Source organism: Chiloscyllium plagiosum, unplaced genomic scaffold (assembly GCF_037043375.1).
Source record: "Chiloscyllium plagiosum isolate Xiang-an unplaced genomic scaffold, Cpla_swu_hap1 HiC_scaffold_4, whole genome shotgun sequence".
In the NCBI taxonomy this organism is placed as follows: Eukaryota; Metazoa; Chordata; class Chondrichthyes; order Orectolobiformes; family Hemiscylliidae; genus Chiloscyllium; species Chiloscyllium plagiosum.
In genome coordinates, this window is record NW_028270142.1 from 109,974,228 (window position 1) to 109,997,667 (window position 23,440).

General features: G+C 42.8%; 1 protein-coding gene across 5 annotated transcripts in view; it reads left to right on the forward strand.

Moving 5' to 3' along the window:
• Positions 1–23,440, forward strand: part of LOC122548955 (tubulin delta chain-like) — an 84,582-nt gene that overhangs the window by 43,381 nt on the left and 17,761 nt on the right. For 4 of the 5 annotated variants that reach the window (XM_043687972.2, XM_087986589.1, XM_087986592.1 and 1 more), the window contains 3 exons: positions 4,476–4,617; positions 5,465–5,650; positions 22,121–22,216. In XM_043687972.2, coding sequence (XP_043543907.1) covers positions 4,476–4,617; positions 5,465–5,650; positions 22,121–22,216 — 424 coding nt within the window. The remainder of the gene's footprint in view (positions 1–4,475; positions 4,618–5,464; positions 5,651–22,120; positions 22,217–23,440) is intronic. The other variant, XM_087986591.1, reaches the window with a different exon arrangement.

A 23,440-nucleotide genomic window follows, 5' to 3' on the forward strand; every position in this document is an offset into this window, starting at 1 on the left:
GGGGGACTGAGAGATAAATAGGGGGTGGGGCTGGGGAGAGGGTGAAATGGTTAACCAAAGTATCGAAAGTACATTCAGAAACTAGATCTGAAGATGGGGAAATGGTTAACCAGTGAATAGGCTAAATAGAACATAGAACATTACAGCACAGTACAGGCCCTTCAGCCCTCGATGTTGCGCCAACCTGTCATACCAATCTGAAGCCCATCTAACCTACACTATTCCATGTACGTCCATATGCTTGTCCAATGTACTTAAAGTTGGCAAATCTACTACCGTTGCAGGCAAAGCATTCCATACCCTTACTACTCTCTGAGTAAAGAAACTACCTCTGACATCTGTCCTATATCTATCACCCCTCAATTTAAAGCTACGCCCCCTCGTGCTCGCTGTCACCATACTTGGAAAAAGGCTCTCTCTATCCACCCTATCTAACCCTCTGATTATCTTATATGTCTCTATTAAGTCACCTCTCAACCTTAATATTAACCAAATATCTTTAAAAAACTGATTCAAAGAGATATAGTTAACCAAAATGTTGAAAATAATGTTTGGGGATTAAGTCTGAAAGGAGGGCCATTCTGCCCTTTGAAGTACTCAAGGAAGTTACTCATTACAAGGGTAATTAGGGATGGACAATGAATGCTGCTCTTGGCAGCAATGCCTACATCTGGTGAAAGAATAAAGATCAGAAAAACCCAAGTCTTGGCCCAGGCCTTGCTACAAATGGAAACTGATTAGGTTTGGTCTCTGAAGGAGCTGTTACAGACACTATGGGGTCAAATAGCTTCCTCTTGTAGTGTAAAATTCTACATTTCTAACTATCATGAGCGATGTTGCACATTGTCCACTCATCAATGAACATTCTCACTTCTGACCTTATGATGGGGGTGGTGATTGTCATTGATGACAATTGGGCCTAGCACACTATTCTGAGCATTTGAAGGGTGGTGTCAGCACAGTGGTAAAGACCTTAACTCTGATCCACACGGTCTGTGTTCAAGTCCCATCTGCTCCAGAACTGTGTAATAGCATCTGTCAACAGTTTGGTAAGAAAATATCCAACCTGAGGAATTACTGCAGTCTTATCCTGGAGCTGACATGATTGACCTAAAATAACTATGACCATCCACATTTGTCCCAGGTATAACTATCAACCAGCAGATCTGGTTGACTTCAGCTTTTCAAGGGCATTAGCTCAGCCAAATGCAGCCTTGATCTCAAGGACTGCCGCTGTTACCTCATCGTTGGTATTCAGCTCTTTTTATTCATGTTTGGATCAAGGCTGCAATGAGGTCAAAACTGCTTCTAATGCAATTATATCCTGTTGGAAATTAATCACTTCAACCGATGAAAGAGCAGCGCTCAAAAGCTTGTGGTTTAAAATAAACCTGTTGGACTTCAAAAGCAAATTACTGCAGCTGCTGGAATTTGAAACCAAAAGCGAAAATGCTGGAAAATCTCAGCAGGTCTGGCAGCATCTGGAAGGAGAGAAAAGAGCTGACGTTTCGAGTCTAACTGACCCTTTGTCAAAGCTAATGTGCACCTCCACATTATTAAATTAAGGAGACCAAAACTCCACATAGTACTCCAAATGTGGTCAGCAATGCCTTTTATAATTGTAGCAAAACTTCACTAATTTTATATTTGATCGCACCTGTGAAATACAACAGCATTCTCTTTGCCTTCCTAATCACTTGTTGTACCTGCACACTAATGTTTTGTAATCAGAGCTTGTGTTACACACAATGGAACTGAAAAGGCTACCAAAGACATGATCAGTATTTTCTTAGCCTCAAGGGATACCTCCCATTCCACAATTGTAATGCTTTCTATAACTGAACCTGGTAGGGACGAGGTGGGCCAGTATTTGAGGCCTCAAGGTGTCCTGCAGCTGCTCACTTATTACATGTCAAATCATTATAGGTGGAAATGTGTTGCTGGAGAAGCGCAGCAGGTCAGGCAGCATCTAGGGAACAGGAGAATCGACGTTTCGGGCATTAGCCCTTCTTCAGGAAATCATTATAGGTGTCTTGCTGCTATTCAAAGGTGAAAATAAGCCCCACTTAACTCATACCATGCTCAGCATAACAAGGCTGAGAAAAAGAACACTTTACTGTTTTGTGATTTTTTTTTCTGTTAATACCATACGATTAGGCAAATCCACTGAATCACATCAATGTGGTGAAAAAGAAGAGGCAAAATTAATCTGTCATTTTTAATTGCGGTGAAAGTATTTTTTTATGAAGACAGGCAGTGATGCTACATCATGGACTTGCAGTTTCAGACATGATGTTTCCCCCTTAAGTCACCAGGTGTTGTTGGCAAGGCTAAAATATTATGTAAAGTTGCATTTTTAATGACTCAGCCCATTATATAATCTGCTTTGCTTCCCTCCTTGATAATTGAAAGCTCTACAACCACTGACTTAACTGAGCCACTGTCGAACTGCATGAGGAAAATGTTCAAACCCTACATTTATATAGTGCTCTTCGTGAGCTCAGGTCTTTTCAAAGCGCTTCACAGCCAATAAATAATTTAGATGAGCAGTTCCTGCTACAATGTAGGAAAATATGGTAGCTAATAAGGGCCTACAAAGATTTTTTTAAAATATTTTTATTGAAAAATTTTTCTTTGCAAAATTAGAAAGTTACAGAAACATGAAAATATAGCACCAAAACATCAAAAATAACAATAAACAATGAACCAACTACAGTACTATGCTACTGTAGAAAAGAAATCAAAACCACACTTATTACAAATCAATAAATAAATAACACCACTTTAGTGCAACAAGACCATAGCTCTCAACCTTCGAGAGCATCAATTATTAAACCCACATTTGTTTGAAAGTCTTCCTCTCATGGCCTGAGGTTTATCAGACCAGACCATCATGGCAAGACAAAAGCCCTAATCAAAATGGCAGACAGATCGGCTTCCGAGTAATTCAAAAGGGCTGCCTACAAACATTTAACAAGGTATTAAAATGACCAGATAGTGAGCACCAGATTTTCATCAGGAAATGGATATTGAGAGTCTGGAATTTTCCTGGCAATATGATCCTTTTTGCTTTGTAGGGAAGTGCACCTGCCCTATTCCTGTGTTGAGGAGTTGGCCACAGATTGGAGACAGACCCACCATCTACAGGCAGCAGTGGAGACTGGAGGATGGCAAGGTTAAGTTAGAAAACAGCATAACTGTATTCATGATCATCCAGCCCTTAATATCTCAGTGTCCAAAGCACTCTCAAATGTCCCATGCCCCTTTTGCCCCCTCCGCGTGTATTCACCCAGTATGCACTAAGTACATAACTAATCAACCATACAATGATGCGAGCAAGTCATTGGAATTTTAATCAAAATAAACATCTGATGGTGGTTGGGCCTAGCACACTATCCTGAGCATTTGAAGGGTGGTATCAGCACAGTGGTAGCGTCCCTAACTCTGATCCACACGGTCTGTGTTCAAGTCCCATTTGCTGTGTAATAACATCTGTCAACAGGTTGATAAGAAAATATCCAACCTGAGAAATTACTGCAGTCTTATCCTGGAGCTGAGATGATTGACCTAAAACAACCATGATAAAAATACATTTGATCAACATTGCCTATCTTACTTTCCAATACAAAATTAAATCAAACACAGGCATAGGAGGAAACCTTTAAACCACTTTATGTGTTTTTAATCTCATCCAAATAAGATAATAAGCATTCAAAACCCTGCAAGAACAGCAAATAAAAGCCAGCACATCCCTTTGTACTGAGTAAACAAACACCTGCGAGAATGAGTCTATATTGCACTTTCGAATCTCAGCCCGCGTCTTCCATTACAGGAAAGGCTGAATGCCTACTTTTTTTTGTGTGTTTCTTGCAGCACCTGATAGGGTTCCCTCATGGTTCCTGCCCCTCTGAGAAGACTTAAAGCATGTCTTCTGTAAAAGTTGGCCTGACTCCATGGAAATCAGGAGAGTCTGAGTAGAGACAGTAGAATTATTGAGTGTAGGTTCACCGGCCACACCCTCATCCTGTGCCAACAAAAGTCGCTGAAAATAGGAATCGGGAGTATTTCTGGATTGGGTTCCACCTCCTAACTTTAAAGCCTTTCCACCTCTGTGTCAACATGGATGGCAGTGTGAAAATGCCCCTAGTTTAGGTATAATTGTTGGCCAACATACCGAGGTCAATTCTCTTGACCTTCTTCAAGGTGTTACATCTCCATAGAGGGCCGACTGAACTTTAATTTGGCAGCCCATTCAAAAGATGGTACTTCTGACAGTGCAGCTGCCCCTTCAGACTGTCCTGGAAGATTCAGACCCGATTGCGTGCTTTCAGCTCCATGTCTCATCTTTCTCAGAGCTGAGAATGCTATCATACATCCAAAGAGACAGTGGAAGGTAGTGACCTGTTGATATCATAGTCCTTCTTGAGCCTGAAAGCTTTTCTGATCTGGAGCGGTGAATATTTTCTTTCCTGTAGGATTGGGTGCACACTTGTGTGAATCAATCCGGGAGGAGTTTCCAATGGGTTACATTCTCTCTGTGACGGTCGCTCCACACCAGGTGGGGGAAAGTCCACTCCAACATTACAACTCCCTGCTCTGCCTTTCTTGGCTTCAGAGGTAAGATTTCACCTCAGCTGCTATATGCTTTAAACATTTGTGTTTCTGTCTGAATGTTTGTGGTCTTCAAACTGATGGGAACAGACAGTTTTTATTTCTGGCCACCAGGTGGCAGCATTAAGCATTCCTGATAGAAAAAGTTAAACTTCCCTTCCACTTGTTGTGGTCAGATAAATCGCATGTTGGATACCCTACCTTTGCGATCAGGATATCTTACAGGATATCTCAGAAAGAGAAAGACACTAAGTGCAGTGCCTGATATTTGCTCGACTGTATCAGCCTGTTAGGCTCAGTGGCTAGGTCTCTCCTCTTCTGTATCATGATGTGGAGGTGTCGGTGTTAGACTGGGGTTGACAAGGTCTGATGTCACACAACACCAGGTACAGGTCCAACAGGTTTATTTGAAATCATAAGCTTTCAGACTGCTGCTCTTTTGTCAGGAGAAGACTTAACCTGACAAAGGAGCAGGGCTCAGAAAGCTTGTGATTTCAAATAAGCCTGTTGGACTATAACCTGATGTTATGTGACTTATGACCTCTCTGAATCAGATGATGGTGCCTGACATTGGTAACACTGAGGAAATGCTGCACAGTCAGAGGTGTTGCCCTTTCGATGAGATGTTAAACTATAGCTTCGTCATCACAATCTCTCAGCTGAATGTAGAAGATCTCAAGACATTTTGTGCAGAAGACTAGGGGAGTCCTTTAGGGTGACAATAATCTTATGTCTTCAGGAGAAGTCTCCTTTTGCAACATCAGCATTGCCTCCTTTTCAAGCCAAGTGTGAAATCTAGTTTGGGCTGTTCTATCCAGCGTCATTTTCTTTTGTGTGTTTGACATTGTTGTAGGTATGCTGATGGGGTACTCCTGTTTCACAATGACGATGTGTTGCGCAGAATGCAGGTCTTGAGTGGAAAGAAGATCAACCATGCCCCAGCTCTACAGCCGCAAATTTCCTTGTCGGACATGAACACACACATTGCTTCCTGTCTGGCTGGATTGATGTACCCAGTAAGCAACCTCCGAACCCAAAGGTAGACATTCAGGCCATGCCAAAGCTGTGCCAAAGATTTTGATTTGAGTTGATTTTATGATTGTCAGATGTACCAAGATACAGCGCAAGTATTGTTTTGTGTGCTATCACATCAAATTATACCTTACACAAGTACACCAGGGTAATGGAACAGAATGCAAAATATAGTGTTACAGCTACAGAGAAGGTGCAGAGAACGATCAACTTTAATATATGAGAGGTCTGTTCCAAAGTCTGATAAAAATGGAAGAAGCTGCCCTTGAATCTGTTGGTTTTTTCAAATTTTTGTATCTTCTGCCTAATGGAAGAGGGTAGAAGAGCATATAACTGAGGTGGGAGGGGTTTTTGATTATGTTGGCTGTTTTCCCAAGGCAGCAGGAAGTATTGACGGACTCAGTGAAAGGAAGAGGCTGGTTTACATGATGGACTGGGTTGCATTCACAACTCTCTGTAATTTCATGCAGTCTCAGGAAGAGTAGTTGCCATACCAAGTTGTGATGCATCCAGGTAGGATGCTTTCCATAGTGCATTTATAAAAGTTGGTAAGAGCCGAATTTCCTTCACCTTCTGAGGAAGTAGAGGCATTGGTTTGCATTCTTAACCATAGCATTGATGTGGATGGACCAGGACAGATTGTTGGTGATATTTACTCCTAGTATGTTCTGGATGCGGAGAGACAATTGGGGTGATTTAGAGTGAGCATGTTGCTTCATGATGCTTTGGCATTACACACCTGGAATCTCTGGTTTCAGTGACAAAACCTACATGCCTCCACCTCCCATAACCTTAACACTGCCCCAATCCTCAGTTTGGGAATCACTGTCCTGATGGGTAAACAAGTAAATCCTGTTTTTGATCTGCAATTTTGAGTCGTAGAGTCATAGAAGTATACAGCAACTCGTCCATGCCGACCAGATATCCAAACCTAATCGAGTCTCATTTGCCAGCAGTTGTCTCATATCCCTCTAAACTCTTCCTATTCATATACCCATCCAGATACCTTTTAAATGTTGCAATTTGTACCAGCCTCCACCCCTCCCTCTGGCAGCTCATTCCACACACGTACTACCCTCTACGTGAAAACGTTGTCCCTTAGGTCCCTTTTTTATCTTTCCCTTCTCACCCTAAACATATGCCCTCCAGTTCTGTATTGCTCCACCCCAGGGAAAAGACTTTGTCTCTTTACCCTATCCATGCCCCTCATGATTTTATAAACCTCCATAAGGTCACCCCTGAGCCTCTGACGCTCCAGGGGAAACAGACCCAGCCTGTTCAGCCTCTCCCTGTAGCTCAAATCCTCCAACCCTGGCAACATCCTTGGAAATATTTTCTGAACCCTTCAAGTTTCACAACATCCTTCCGACAGGAAAGAGACCAGACTTGCACGCATTATTCCAAAAGTGGTTGAACCAACAACATCCTGTACTGCCGCAACATGACCTTCCAACTCCTGTACTCAATACTCTGACCAATAAGGGAAAACATACCAAACGCCTTCTTCACTATCCTATCTACCTGCGACTCTACTTTCAAGGAGCTACGAACCTGCACTCCAAGGTCTCTTTGTTCAGCAACACTCCCTAGGACCTTAGCATTAAATGTATAAGACTTGCTAAGATTTGCTTTCCAAAAATGCAGCACCTCGCATTTATCTAAATTAAACTCCATCTGCCGCTCCTCAGCTCATTGGCCCATCTGGATGACTGGTGTAATTCTCAGAGTAACGGGTAGATTTTCACACAGGATTAGCGGCAAGTTCCTGTTTTAATCTCCTCAACATCATGACTAGTCTTTTGAGAACAAAGTTCACTGTGAATTGGCTATAGTTTACCCAACTAATCCGATGGTAAGTACTGTTTGAGAAAGATTGGGAGAATTAAACCAGTTTCGGCTCTGCAGAATAGAATGTATGGACAATCTCCATACATTCTGTTAGTTTGCAGGAAACATTGAATTTTGCTTTCCATTTTATTTCTGTGGAGCTGACGTACAGTTAAAATCCTTCAACAAAATTTTAGAATCCAAATTAATTTTATTTCCCATGACTCCGAGGTGATGATGTGTTGATGAACATTTTTTTTAATAGATATTTTTATCGAAAATTTAAAATGTTTTTACACGTTTACAAAAGAAAAGTAACAAAACAACCCAAGTATAAACATTGATATACAATTAAGTCTTAAATAAATAATAACCAAAATCTATCAAACAGAAAAAAAGTACTGAGAGAAAAAAAACAAAACTCAACTTACTACTCATCCAACCTACAACTAACCAGAGTGTATGATTAAATCTCTTACATTATTCAAGAGAAAAAAAAACAACGAATAACACAGAAATTGGTAGTGAGATACATGCTCGGAATGTGTTAACATCAGATCATAACAAAACCCATATTTGTGCGGGATTCCTCTCCCAAGGGGCCCTGGACCAGCCAGGTTCGCCCTCTCAATTAAATAAGAGCTCTTGTTAGGATGACCGAAATATCTGTATTTGTGTAATTCAAGAAGGGCTGCCATATTTATGGAATAATTCGTTTTTTTTGGTGCACTATATTGGTAAGGAAGTCAAGGGGAATACATTCATAACTAATCTGTGCCAATTTGAAAGTCCAGGGGGGCCCTCAGCCACCCAGTTTACCAAAATATTTTTCCTTGCACAGAAAGAGAGAATGGAAAATAATCTCTTCCCAGTCGTAATTTCAGGTGTCCTTTACCCAATAAGTGTGTCTCTTGTAGGAGAGCTATATCAACCCTTTCTTTCTTGAGGTTTGATAATATTTTCTTCCTTTTGACTGGTGAGTTACTCCCCCTGACATTCCAGGTGCACCATTTAATCGATGATTAACCATAATCACCGGGCAAGTCCGAGACCCCTCGGGTGAAGAAACCCTAAGCAAAACATCCTGAGCATAGAGCATATAAAATTCACAAAAATAAAGATTCTTTAGTACTCTCAGATCAATATAATAAAAAACTATTTCTAAATAAAAAAATATAAAACGTATTTAAATGGAGATTTTCCCCCTTGTTCCCAGGGGGCATCACTTCCTTTCCAAGAGCCCATCATAACCTCTCCCAACCAGTGCTCCACCCTTGACCCAGGCACCCCATGATAGGATAAAGAAAATTCAAATATACTACTGAGCTAGAATTAACAATGAGTACCCTACCCCCCAATGTTGAAATGTTGGTCCACGCCACCCTCCCGTCCTGGCACCTTCCCCTGCCACCGCAGAAATTGCAAAACCTGCGCCCACACCTCCTCCCTCACTTCCATCCAAGGCCGCAAAGGAGCCTTCCACATCCATCAAAGTTTTACCTGTACATCCACCAATATCATTTATTGTATCCGTTGCTCCCGATGCGGTCTCCTCTACATTGGGGAGACTGGACGCCTCCTAGCAGAGCGCTTTAGGGAACATCTCTGGGACACCTGTACCAATCAACTACACCGCCCTGTGGCCCAAGATTTCAACTCCCCCTCCCACTCTGCCGAGGACATGGAGGTCCTGGGCCTCCTTCACCACTGCTCCTTCACCACCAGACGCCTGGAGGAAGAACGCCTCATCTTCCGCCTCGGAACACTTCAACCCCAGGGCATCAATGTGGACTTCACCAGTTTCCTCATTTCCCCTTCCCCCACCTCACCCCAGTTCCCTCATTTCCCCTTCCCCCACCTCACCCCAGCTTCAAACTTCCAGCTCAGCACTGTCCCCATGACTTGTCCTACTTGCCTATCTTCTTTTCCACCTATCCACTCCACTCTCCTCTCTGATGTATTACCTTCATCCCCACCTCCATTCACCCATTGTACTCTTTGCTACCTTCCCCCACCCTCCTCCCTGACCTATCACCTTCATCCCCACCCCAACTCACCTATTGTACTCCATGCTACTTTCTCCACACCCCCACCCTCCTCTCATTTATCTCTCCACCCTGCAGGCACTCTGCCTATATTCCTGATGAAGGGCTTTTGCCCGAAACGTCGATTTTGCTGCTCCTCGGATGCTGCCTGACCTGCTGTGCTTTTCCAGCACCACTCTAATCTAGAATCTGGTTTCCAGCATCTGCAGTCCTTGTTTTTAACCTATAATAGTGCCCAAAAAAAATTTAAAGAAGAACAGGGAAATCATCACCAGGGTTTTGGTCAATATTTATCACTCAGTCAAAGTTAACAAAGACAGATAAACTTGTCTTTATTGCATTACTATTTGTGGGAGCTTGCTGTGTGCAAATTGGCAGCACATTTTCTACCTCACAACAGTGACAATGCTTCAAATATGTATAATTGGCCGTAAAGCTCTTTAGGATGACCTATTGTGAAAGGTACTATCAAAATGAAAGTCTTTTTTAAAACTACATTGGTTATATAACATGGTATTTTTAAAATCTAACCCCCAACCTACCTCAACGAATGCATCCCTTACACTTCCATAACTGGCTTTGTGTACATTTACAGGCTGTAGGTTAGTAAGCAGGCAGGAGGAGTGGTGAAATAAGGTGCCTTGCTTTAGCAGCTTGCCACTGCTGACCAGAACCATGCCCGCTCCCCCCCCCCCCGCCGCCCCTTTCCCCTTGTGACTGTAAAAGCAGTGAGGGAGTAGCACCATTGCCAGGTGAGGTCCTGATGTGGACTAGTAAGCACCTCCTGCCCCATTCTGACATTGTACAGATTTAACATCAGAGGAGAGGCCTCTGCCAATGTGACAGTAGATAGAGTATCAAGTTAATGAGAGAGCTGGGTCAGATAAAACTAAATTTAAATGTCTGAAGAGAAAAGCTGGAGTGCATAATAGCAATTTGGAAAAAGAATCTATAAGGTTATGGCAGAGAGTGCAATGGCAGTAAAGTGCATGAGTGAATTGAATTGAATTGAATTCATTGTCATGTGTACTGAGGCACAGTGAAAAGCTTTGTCTTGCGAGCAATACAGGCAGATCAGAGAGTTAGTGACTGATGCCACATTAGGAATAATAGTCAGAAGTTAAATTTAGAGACAGTATAACAGAACACATGAAGCATGATTAGCAACATAGATGATTCAGTCACACATGTAGAGGTGAATGAGTTTCAGCTTCTCAGAGAACAATGAATATATTCATTGAATATATTCAAGGCTGTGTCAGACACATGTTTGATGGAACATAGAACTATGCAGCACAGGAACAGGCCCTTTGGCCCACAATCTTCGGCCTGCCCTTAGTCCATATCCCTCCATTCCTTACGTGTTCATGTGCTTATCTAAAAGTCTCTTAAACACCCCTATCATATCTGACTCCACTACCACTCCTGACAGTGTGTCCTACACTCCTACCACTCTCTGTGTCAAAAAAAAACCTTCCCCTCACATCTCCCTTGAACTTTCCCCCTCTCATCTCATCATGCCCCCTAGTTTCAGACATTTCCAGTTTGGGAAAAAGATTCTGACCATTAACCCTTATGCTTCTTATAATTTTATAAACTTCTATCAAGTCTCCCCTCAGCCTCCGCTGCTCCAGAGATACCAACCCATGTCATACCCACTAACCCACGCAGCATCCTGGATTCTTCTGCACCATCTCCAAAGCCTCCACCAACCTCCTGTAATGTGATGACCAGAATTGAATGAAATCTTCTACGTGTGGCCTCACCAAAGTCTTACAAAGCTGCAACATGATTCTTGTAACCAATTCCTCGACCAGTAGAGACAAGCATATCATACACCTTCTCCACCTCCCCTATCTACTTGTGTGCCACTTTCAGGGACTGGAACCCAAGATCCTTCTGCCATTCCTCTGCCCATATTAGATTAGATTACTTACAGTGTGGAAACAGGCCCTTCGGCCCAACAAGTCCACATCGACCCGCAACCCACCCAGACCCTACATTTACCCCTTCACCTAACACTACGGGCAATTTAGCGTGGCCAATTCACCTAACCTGCACATTTTTGGATTGTGGGAGGAAACCGGAGCACCCGGAGGAAACTCACACAGAGAGTCGCCTGAGGCAGGAATTGAACCCAGGTCTCTGGCGCTGTGAGGCAGCAGTGCTAACCACTGTGCCACCGTGCCGCTATTGAGCTATATCCCGCTGTAACTTTTGACAGCCTTCTACATTATCCACAATTCCACTGATCTTTGTATCATCTTCAAACATACTAACCCACCCATCTGCATTTTCATCTAAGCCATTTATATATCTCACAAGCAGCAGTGGTCCCAGTAGTAATGAAGAGGATTGATGAGTGCAGAGTGGTGAATATGATCCATATGGACTTCAGTAAGGCATTTGACAAGGTTCCTTGTGGTAGACTGGTTAGCAAGGTTAGATCTCATGGAATACAGGGAGAACTAGATATTTGGATACAGAACTGGCTCAAGGGTAGAAGACAGAGGGTAGTGGTGGAGGGTTGCTTTTCAGACTGGAGGCCTGAGACCAACAGTGTGCCAAAAGGATTGTTTCTGAGTCCACTGCTTTTCATCATTTATATAAACAATTTGTATGTGAACATAGGAGGTGTGGTTAGTAAGTTTGCAAATGACACCAAAATTGGAGGTGTAGTGGACAACGAAGAAGTACAAAAGGATCTTCATTAGATGGGCCAAGGGGCCAAGGAATGGCAGATGGAGTTTAATTTAGATAAATGTGAGATGCTACATTTTGGAAAGGCAAATCTTAGCAGGACTTATACACTTAATGGTTAGGTCTGGGGATTGTTGCTGAACAAAGGGACCTTGGAGTGCAGGTTCATAGTTCCTTGTAAGTGGATTCCCAGATAAACTTTAATATGCTTGCCTTTATTGGTCAGGGCATTGAGTATAGGAGTTAGGAGGTCATGTTGCGACTATCCAGGACATTGTTTAGGCCACTTTTAGAATATTGTGTGCAATTCTGGTCTCTCTCTTATAGGAAGGATGTTGTGAAACTTGAAAGGGTTCAGAAAAGATTTACAAGGACGTTTCCAGGGTTGGAGGGTTTGAGCTATAGAGAGAGGTTGAATAGACTGGGGTTACTTTTCCTGGAGCATCGGAGGCTGAGTGGTGACCTTATAGAGGTTTATAAAATCATGAGAGGCATGGATATGATAAATAGCCAAGGCCTTTCCCCTAGGTTGGGGAGTCCGGAATTTGAGGGCATAAGTTTAAGGTGAAATGGGAAAGATTTAAAAGTGACCTAAGGAGCAACTTTTTCATGCAGATGGTGGTGCATGTATGCAGTGAGCTGCCAGAGGAAGTGGTGGAGGCTGGTACAATTGCAACACATCTGGATGGGTGTATGAATAGGAAGGGTTTGGAGGGATATGGGCCAAATGCTGGCAAATGGGACTAGATTTGTACAGGATATCTGGTCGGCATAGATGAGTTGGACCGAGGTGTCTGTTTCCGTGCTGTATATCTCTATGACTCTGTGACTCTATGGATCCCTGTGGGACAACACTAAGCACAGATCTCCAGCCTGAAAAACAACCTTCCACCACTACCCTCTGCCTTTCTGAATTGGCAAGCCAATTCTGAATCCATGACCTACTATGAGGGACCTTGTCTAAAGCCTTATTAACATCAATGTCGACAACATCCACTGCTCTACCCACATTGATCACCTTCGTCACCTGCTCAAAAAATTCAGTCAAGTTAGTAGGGCATGACCTACCCTGCACAAAACCATGCTGACTGTCCCTAATTAGGCCACACTTTTCCAAATATGCGTAAGTGGTTATGGGAGAAAGGCAGCAAAGTGGAGTTAAGACCACAGTCAGATCATCCAGGATCCCATTGAATGCTGGAACAGACTTAGAGGGCTGAATGGTCTTCCCCAGCTGTTATTTTATAACATCTTTCAACCACCATTCATCTGAGTTCTCCTTTCCATCACATCCACTGGTTCCTGATCACTAACCGGGTCTAAAGCCACTGTCTAATCTAATGGGTGTGATTATGTGAGGGTGTGAGGTAACATTCCACCTCCCATGTTTATCACCAAGTCTGAACCAGTATGTTTGAGACAAAGTTCCTTAAGTTGCTAACACTTATTGCAGATGCAGTTACCAATCACCAAACATCCCACAAACTCCCAAATGTTTCAGATGCAGCACACCCCTCGTACTGCTGTCTCCATTAATTAATTTCAATTTCAATTAATTAATACCTTTAATTAATTGAAATTGGATATAATTAATCGGCTTGGTTTATTTAGTCATTTTAACCAGTGAAGATGTTTAAATTATTATTCCTAGTAAAGGTGAAGTCACCATAGTCTTATCAGACTTTAGGGCTGCTCTCTCATTAGAGAGAAATTGACTGAAGATAGTTTAACCTTAGAATCACCACTGGGTGATGGGAGTGGTTGAGATGGAGAGCCCTTCACAGTAACCTCAGCTGATAATGGGAATTGAACCACTGTTCAGCCAAATGAACAAACCAACCTCCACATTATTATTCCAATAAAGTATTGGTGACACGTTCCTAATCATGTCCGTAATGTTAAAGGTTTAGATGGAGAGGAATTTGTTAAGAGTGTACAAGAACATTTCTTGATTCAGTATGTGGATGTACCTACTAGAGAAGGTGCAAAACTTGTCCTACTCTTGGCAAATAAGGCAGGGCAGGTGACTGAGGTGTCAGTGGGGGAGCACTTTGGGGCCAGTAACCATAATTCTATTAGATTTAAAATAGTGTTGGAAAAGGATAGACCGGATCTAAAAGTTGAAGTTCTAAATTGGAGAAAGGCCAATTTTGACTATATTAGGCAAGAACTTTCGAAAGCTGATTCGGGGCAGACGTTTGCAGGTAAAGGGACGGCTGGAAAATGGGAAGCCTTCAGAAATGAGATAATGAGAATCCAGAGAAAGTATATTCCTGTTAGGGTGAAGGGAAAGGCTGGTAGGTATAGGGAATGCTGGATGAGAAAAAGAAATTGAGGGTTTGATTAAGAAAAAGAAGGAAGCATATGTATGGTATAGTAAGGATAGATCGATTGAATCCTTAGAAGAGTATAAAGGCAGTAGGAGTATACGTAAGAGGGAAGTCAGGAGGGCAAAAAGGGGACATGAGATAGCGTTGGCAAATAGAGTTAAGGAGAATCCAAAGGGTTTTTACAAATACATTAAGGACAAAAGGGTAACTAGGGAGAGAATAGGGCCCCTCAAAGATCAGCAAGGTGGCCTTTGCGTGGAGCCGCAGAAAATGGGGAGATACTAAGCGAGTATTTTGCATCAGCATTTACTGTGGAAAAGGATATGGAAGATATATAATGTAGGGAAATAGATGGTGACACCTTGCAAAATGTCCATATTACAGAGGAGGAAGTGCTGGATGCCTTGAAATGCATAAAGGTTGATAAATGCCCAGGATCTGATCAGGTGTACCCGAGAACTCTGTGGGAAGCTAGAGAAGTGTTTGCTGGGCCTCTTACTGAGATATTTGTATCATCTATAGTCACAGGTGAGGTGCCGGAAGACTGGAGGTTGGCTAACGTGCTTCCACTGTTTAAGAAGGGTGGTAAGGACAAGCCAGGGAACTATAGACCGGTGAGCCTGACCTCAGTGGTGAGCAAGTTGTTGGAGGGAATCCTGAGGGACAGGATGTACATGTATCTGGAAAGGCAAGGACTGATTAGGTTAGTCAACATGGCTTTGTGCGTGGGAAATCATGTCTGACAAACTTAATTAAGATTTTTGAAGAAGTAACAAAGAGGACTGATGAGGGCAGAGCTATAGATGTGATCTATATGGACTTCAGTAAGGCGTTCGACAAGGTTCCCCATGGGAGACTGATTAACAAGGTTAGATCTCACGGAATACAGGGAGAACTAGCCATTTGGATACAGAACTGGCGCAAAGGCAGAAGACAGAGGGTGGTGGTGGAGGGTTGTTTTTCAGACTGGAGGCCTGTGACCAGTGGAGAGCCACAAGGATCGGTGCTGGGTTCTCTACTTTTTGTCATTTACATAAATGATTTAGATGCGAACATAAGAGGTACAGTTAGTAAGTTTGCAGATGACACCAAAATTGGAAGTGTAGTGGACAGCGAAGAGGGTTACCTCAGATTACAGCAGGATCTTGGCCAGATGGACCAATGGGCTGAGATGGAGTTTAATTCAGATAAATGTGAGGTGCTGCATTTTGGGAAAGCAAATCTTAGCAGGACTTATACACTTAATGGTAAGGTCCTAGGGAGTGTTGCTGAACAACGAGACCCTGGAGTGCAGGTTCATAGCTCCTTGAAAGTGGAGTCGCAGATAGATAGGATAGTGAAGAAGGTGTTTGGTATGCTTTCCTTTATTGGTCAGAGTATTGAGTACAGGAGTTGGGAGGTCATGTTGCGGCTGTACAGGACATTGGTTGGAATATTGCGTGCAATTCTGGTCTCCTTCCTATTGGAAAGATGTTGTGAAACGTGAAATGGTTCAGAGAAGATTTACAAAGATGTTGCCAGAGTTGGAGGATTTGAGCTATAGGGAGAGTCTGAACAGGCTGGGGCTGTTTTTCCTGGAGTGTCGGAGGCTGAGGGATGACAAGTGGATGGATAGGGTAAATAGGCAAAGTCTTTTCCCTGGGGTTGGGGAGTCCAGAACTAGAGAGCATAGGTTTAGAGTGAGAGGGAAAGATATAAAAGGGACCTAAGGGCCAACTTTTTCACGCAGAGGGCGGTACGTGCATGGAACGAACTGCCAGAGGAAGTGGTGGAGGCTGGTACAATTGCAACATTTAAGAAGCATTTGGATGGGTATATGAATAGGAAGGGTTTGGAGGGATATGGGCTGGGTGCTGTCAGGTGGGACTAGATTGGGTTGGGTTGGGATATCTGTTCGGCATGGACTGGTTGGACCGAAGGGTCTGTTTCAATGCTGTACATCTCTATGACTCTATGTTGATTAAAATAACTGTGAGGCCTCTTGTGACATAATAGTATTGTCCCTCCATCTAAGCCAGGAAATCTGGATTTAAGTCTCACCTGCTCCAGGGACATGTCATAACATCCCTGAACAGGTTGTTTAAAAATGTCCACATGTTCCGCCTTTCAAACACTTACTGGTTCAAGCTTCTGCAAACCACGACAAGAATTTTCCTGCAACTTCTGTTTTTGTTTCTGATTTACAGCATCCACAGTTCTTTCAGTTTTTAATAAACATAACAACTTTATTTAATGGAGGTGGAGACTGAAAACAGGACAGTGTGAACCTAAAATCTGTATTAGAAAAATTGCCTATTGAGGAGATTATAACTTGATATTTGAAATATCATAATTTTGGATAAGTTGAGCCAACATGGTTTTGTGAAGTGGGAATCAGTTGTAACTGATTGATGTAGATTTGTCTGAGGAAGTAAGCAGCAAAATGCACAAAGGGGAACCTGTAGATGTGGTGTACTTGGAATTACAAAATGGGGCCACGTCAAAGGCTACTACAAAAACCGGGAGTAACATATCAGCATTGACATTGGTCAGCCACCAAGAGGCAAGAAAAAAGATAAGTGGGCCTTTTTCAGGTCGGCAAGTTGTGATCAGTGGGGCGCCATAGGATTAAGTACAAGGGCCAGAACTAGGGAATATAAAGTGGGAAAATGTGAATGTAACCACATTGGCAGGAAGTACAATGAAGCAGTGTATGATTTAAATGGAGGGAAATTGCAGAACTCTGAGGTATAGCGGGATCTGAGTGTCCTGGTACATACTGCTAAAAAATGTTAGTTTGCAGCTGCAAGTGACAGGAACGGCAAATGTAATGTGGTGTTGATTGCAAAGGTTACCGCACGGCCTTGGTGAGACCACATCTGAAGCACCGTGTACAGGTTAAGCCTGCTTGGTTAAAATAGGATATAAATATGTTAGATGCAGTTTAGGGAAGGTTACCTTGACTCATTCCTGGAATGCATGGTTTATTTTATGAGGAAATGTTGAAAAGGTTGGTCCCATTCTCGTTGGGATTTAGCAGAAAAATAAGTGATTTTGCTGAAACATATTATCTGCTTAGGGGACTGGATAATGGAGGGATGTTTCATCTCTGTGGGGAAGGCTGGAATTAGGGAGTGGAGTTTAAAAATGAAGATCTACTTTATACATCAGAGTAGGAGAATGTTTTTTCTCTGGAGGTGGTTAGTCTGTGGAATTCTCTTCCCCAGGAAACAGTTGAAGCTGGATCATTGAATTTATTCAGGGCTGATTTAGATCATTTTTTGATAAACAAGGGAGTCAAGGGCTTTGGGGACTGAGGAAAGTATAGTTGAAACCACAACCAGATCAGCCATGTTGTTATTGAATGACAGAACAAGCTGAAGGGAGGAATGGTCTACTTCTCCTAGGAGCTACATTCTAGGGCTTCTCAATGTGTTTGTACTTTGTTCCCTGGGAATGTGTCATTATCCTCTGTACACATTGATTACAGCTGTTCCTGGCATTGTCTGCACATTCTCAGCCCACGTGGTCGAACAGCTTTCTAACATTCACTGCCCACTCTCAGACAATGACTGTTGGCAACTGCTAATTTTGCAAAAGTATCTGTGGGAATGCACAACAGTGAAAGCTTAAGTTCTTCAGGAGAGTAGGTGGAATGAGAGGATGCTAGCAAGCTAAACCTTCCTGAGGGACATAAACCCAGCCAGGCCCTAGAATTACACGAGATTTACAAAAAGGACAATGCTATTTGGTCCAATCAGTTTTTCCTCCACACAAGCTGTAATCCTCATCTGTATGGTTACTCTCTTCCAAAATTCATGTCCTTCAACAACCAATCTAACCTATTCTTGGTACTAATATTCTCTCTTTTAAACTACTGACTCAAACCCTCTATTCGAAAGAAAATCCTTCTGCTTTCTACCTTAAATCTCTTACGTTTAATCTTCTTTGTTCCCTCAGTCTGGATCACCCAATCATTTCCTGTTTCTATCCGCTTTGTCCAACCCTTTATCAATCTCTATCAATTTAATTAATATAACTCTGAAAGGACAAACACAGTGAGTGACAATCAAATACAGTTTGAAAAGTTAAGATTATAATTTTCCCTCAACCTGAAAATATTAGAGTCCATTATCAAAGATTCAATAGGATAGCACTTATAAACAGTGACAGGATCAGACAGAGTCCACATTTTCAAGGATGTAGCGAGGGGAGTTGACAAAGGGCAGCTGGTAGATGTATTTTGTTTTGGACTTTAGAAGGCTTTTGATAATGTCCCATCCCTTAACATAGAACATAGAACAATACAGCACAGAACAGGCCCTTCGGCCCACAATGTTGTGCCGAACATTTGTCCGAGCTTAAGCACCTATCCATGTACCTATCCAATTGCCGCTTAAAGGTCACCAATGATTCTGACTCTGCCACTCCCACACAGGCAACGCATTCCATGCCCCCACCACTCTCTGGGTAAAGAACCTACCCCTGACATCCCCCCTATACCTTCCACCCTTCACCTTAAATTTATGTCCCCTTGTAACACTCTGTTGTACCCGGGGAAAAAGTCTCTGACTGTCTATTCTATCTATTCCCCTGATCATCTTATAAACCTCTATCAAGTCACCCCTCATCCTTCGCTGTTCCAATGAGAAAAGGTCTAGCACTCTCAACCTATCCTCGTACGACCTATTCTCCATTCCAGGCAACATCCTAGTAAATCTCCTCTGCAGCCTCTCCAAAGCTTCCACATCTTTCCTAAAATGAGGCGACCAGAACTGCACACAGTACTCCAAATGTGGCCTTACCAAGGTCCTATACAGCTGCAACATCACCTCACGACTCTTGAATTCAATCCCTCTGCTAATGAACGCTAATACACCATAGGCCTTCTTACAAGCTCTATCCACCTGAGTGGCAACTTTCAAAAATCTATGAACATAGACCCCAAGATCCCTCTGCTCCTCCACCTTACTAAGAACCCTACCGTTAACCCTGTATTCCGCATTCTTATTTGTCCTTCCAAAATGGACAACCTCACACTTGGCAGGGTTGAACTCCATCTGCCACTCCTCAGCCCAGCTCTGCATCATATCTAAGTCCCTTTGCAGCCGACAACAGCCCTCCTCACTATCCACAACTCCACCAATCTTCGTATCGTTTGCAAATTTACTGACCCACCCTTCGACTCCCTCTTCCAAGTCATTAATAAAAATTACAAACAGCAGAGGACCCAGAACTGATCCCTGCGGAACTCCACTTGTAACTGCGCTCCAGGCTGAATATTTACCATCTACCACCACTCTCTGACTTCGAGTGGTTACTTCATCCTAATGCTTATGCTAATATAAAATTTTAATGTAAAATTAAGGCACATAGGATTGGGTAGAGTTCTGAGCTGAATAGAGAGCTGGTTGCCCAAAGGAAACGATGAGTAGGTATAAGCAAGTTTTTCTCTGAGTGGCAGCCAGTGACAAGAGGAGTCCTGCATGGTTCAGTGCTTGGACCTCAGCTATTCACAGTATTTGTTAATAATTTAGATGAAGGAACTAAATGTAATATTTCCAAGTTTTCAGATGATGCAAGGCTGAGTGGAAGGGTGAACTGTGAGGAAGATGCAAATATACTTCAGTGTGATTTGGACAAATTGAGTGAGTGGGCAAATGCATGAAGTATAACGTAGATAAGTGTGAGTTAGCAAAAACAGGAATACAGATTATTAACTGAATGGTGACAGATTGAGAAAGGGGAAGGTGCAACAAAACCTGCGTGTCTTGCCCATCAGTCGCTGAAGGTAAGCATGCAGGTGCAGCAGGAGATGAATATGGCAAGTGGTATGCTGGCCTTATTAGTGAGAGGATTCAAGTACAGGGCCAGGAATGTCTTACTGCAATTGTAGTGAGGCTTGGTGAGAGCACACCTGGAGTATGGGATTCCGGTCCCTTATCTGAGGAAGGATGTTTGGCTATGGAGGAAATGAAATGAAAGTTTACCAAACTGATTCCTGGGGCAACAGGACTGACATATGAAGAGAGACTGGATTGGTTGGACTGTGATTAGAGTGGTGCTGGAAAAGCACAGCAGGTCAGGCAGCATCCGACGAGCAAGAAAATCGACGTTTCAGGCAAAAGCCCTTCATCAGGGTCCTTGATTTTCCTGCTCCTCGGATGCTGCCTGACCTGCTGTACTTTTCCAGCAATACTCTAATCTTGACTCTAATCTCCAGCATCTGCAGTACCCATCTCTGTCTTGGTTTGGACTATGTTCACTGGAGCCTAGTTAAATGAGGTGGGAATAAAATTTGATAAAAATGTTTTTAAAAATACTGGTAAATTCAAACAGAATCATACAGGACAAAGGCAGAAAGAATGTTTCCAATACCAGGGAATCCAGACCAGGGGTCACAACCTAAGGATATGATGTGGCCATTTAAGACAGAGATAAGAAGAAATTTCCTTACCCAGAGAGTGATGAGCCTGTGGAATTCTATGCGACAGAAAGCAGTTGAGGTCAAAGTGTTTCCAAGCAGGAGTTAAATCTCGATATAGTCCTCAGGGCAAAAGGGATCAAAGTCCAAGCGGAGAAAGTGGAAACAGGATTATGAGTTGGATGATCAGCCATTAACATGTTGAATGACAGAATTGGCTCGAAGGGCCAGACAGTGTACTCCTTCGCCTTTTATTAAATATAGAATAGATCATAGAATCCAGACAGTGTAGGAACAGGCCCTTCGGCTCAATAAGTCCACACTGACCCTCTGAAGAGTAAACCACCCAAACCTACTCCCCTACGTTTGCCCCTGACTAATGCGCCTAACCAACACATCCCTGAACACGATGGGTAATTTAGCATGGCCAATTCACCTAACCTGCATATCTTTGGATTGTGGGAGGAAACACACGGCGAATGTGCAAATTCCACACAGACAGTCGCCCAAGGCTGGAATTGAACCCAGGTCCCTGGCGCTGTGAGGCAGCAGTGCTAACCACTGAGCCACCATGCATTTTCTATGTTTCTATGCTATTTTTCTCTTGCTCTGCTAATATAAGTGAAGACTCTTACTGGGTTTAGTTTGGTTACTCTGGAAGCTCTCTGGTATCCCTCCTAAATGACCAGTTCATACTCACGGGCAAGCAATGAATTTTGACTAACTAACGGACTGTTCAAGTCCTTTATTCTCCTTACACACAGTTTCTCAGTAGGACTTGTTAAAAGGCTTTTGCTGAAAATGACCTTTCAACCCATTTGAAGACAGTCTCCCGTGATACCAGTTGAATATCAGGGTCACTGGATAACCATATGCAAGACTCTAAATTTTGATTTCTTAATTTCTCACCTCAGCAGGAGAGTTGGAGTAGGAATTGGACTCAGTAGCTTTAATCTAGACACAATGAAACCTATAATGGACCTAAGGGTCTCTGACCTGAACCCACCTAGTCATCCCAGTGGTAATTCTGCACATGGACCTTTTTGAACCTGGCTCTGCAATGCATAATGTTCAACCATGATTTTGGGCTTTCTTTTGCAGACGTATCACAAGCATCATGAGTTGATTTGTTTCATTGTCTAACTAGTTTGTGTGTTTTTTTTATTTCGAAGTGCTGTCAGTATTGGTCTGGAGCCTTGGGAGCTGTTGAGAACTGTCTGTCCTGTGCCAACTACCAAGTTCCTATATACAAGCCAGGTGAACCGGAGGTAGGAGGCTGACCTGGTTCTCATGGGCCCAATCATCAGGATGCTGCCTGACCTGCTACGCTTTTCCAGCAACCCATTTTTCAGCTCTGGTCTCCAGCATCTGCAGTCCTCACTTTCTCCTTCCAATCATCAATATGGCTAATTGATGGGTTAAGGATACCTCAGTGAAAATTTGAATTAGCTGTAGAATGTTTCGAATCAGTGTGTCAGACTCGGAACTGCTGAGAATTTTGAGTTCATCAGCTGGATACAGCACTCTGATGGCATGCCTAGCATGGGTTAGACATGGAATAAAGTTCCCTCGACACTGTCTCGGCAAATACTCGCAGGCATGTACAGATTGGATTATATCCAGAGTGGAGGAAATAAGCATTATGAGGAAAGGGCAGGAAAGTGGACATAAGGATGGTCAGCTGAAACAGCTTACCTTTCATAGTCTTATAAAGCTTCCTTAGGTAACCCGCATGAAATTCTTGAGTCATATCTTAGGCATCATAGCTGAGACGTTGTTGAGTACCATCGCTTTGCCGAGGTGTAAGCAACATTGAAGAACCCCAGCTGCCCTTTATGATCTGATAGGGGAAGGTAATACCTGAATCAGTTGAACACAGTTGTAGCTCCTGCATGAGAAGCCATTACTTGAAGCCAGTCCTCCACTTGTGTGTTTTCTGGCGTCAGCCCCAAACCAGTTTTCTGTTTCAGAAGTGCAAATATTACCATGGTGTCCATGGTCACTCCATTGAGTAGCTGGTGTTTGCTTGATAAAGATACAACTTTGTAACTTTGCATAGCTGACCTGCATAACTGGGAGTGTGGAATAACACTCAATAAGCAGTTCATATCCTAAATAGCAAGGCTGTTAAATGCTCATGTTCTGATTTATAATCTCATTAGCCAGCTGTCAGAATAACATGAAAACTGAGTGTAAGAGTCTTCAGGTCAAACAGGTCCCAATGTATCAACTTTATCTCAATGGCAGCACTCGTTTCTGAGGTAATAGGTTATAGTTCAAGCCATAACTAAATCGATTATCGATGTGGAGAAAGTGTTGCCCCAACAAAGCTGTTACTTTTTAAATGAGACATTAAATTGAGGTCCCGTTTCTCCAAAGTAAATTTGATAAAATGGGGTAGTTTTGATATTGAACAGGGATCAATTAGCTAAATAGTCTTTCCTCCTCCTCCTTTCAAATATTTAATCCCCTTAGAATTGGCCCCATGGCAG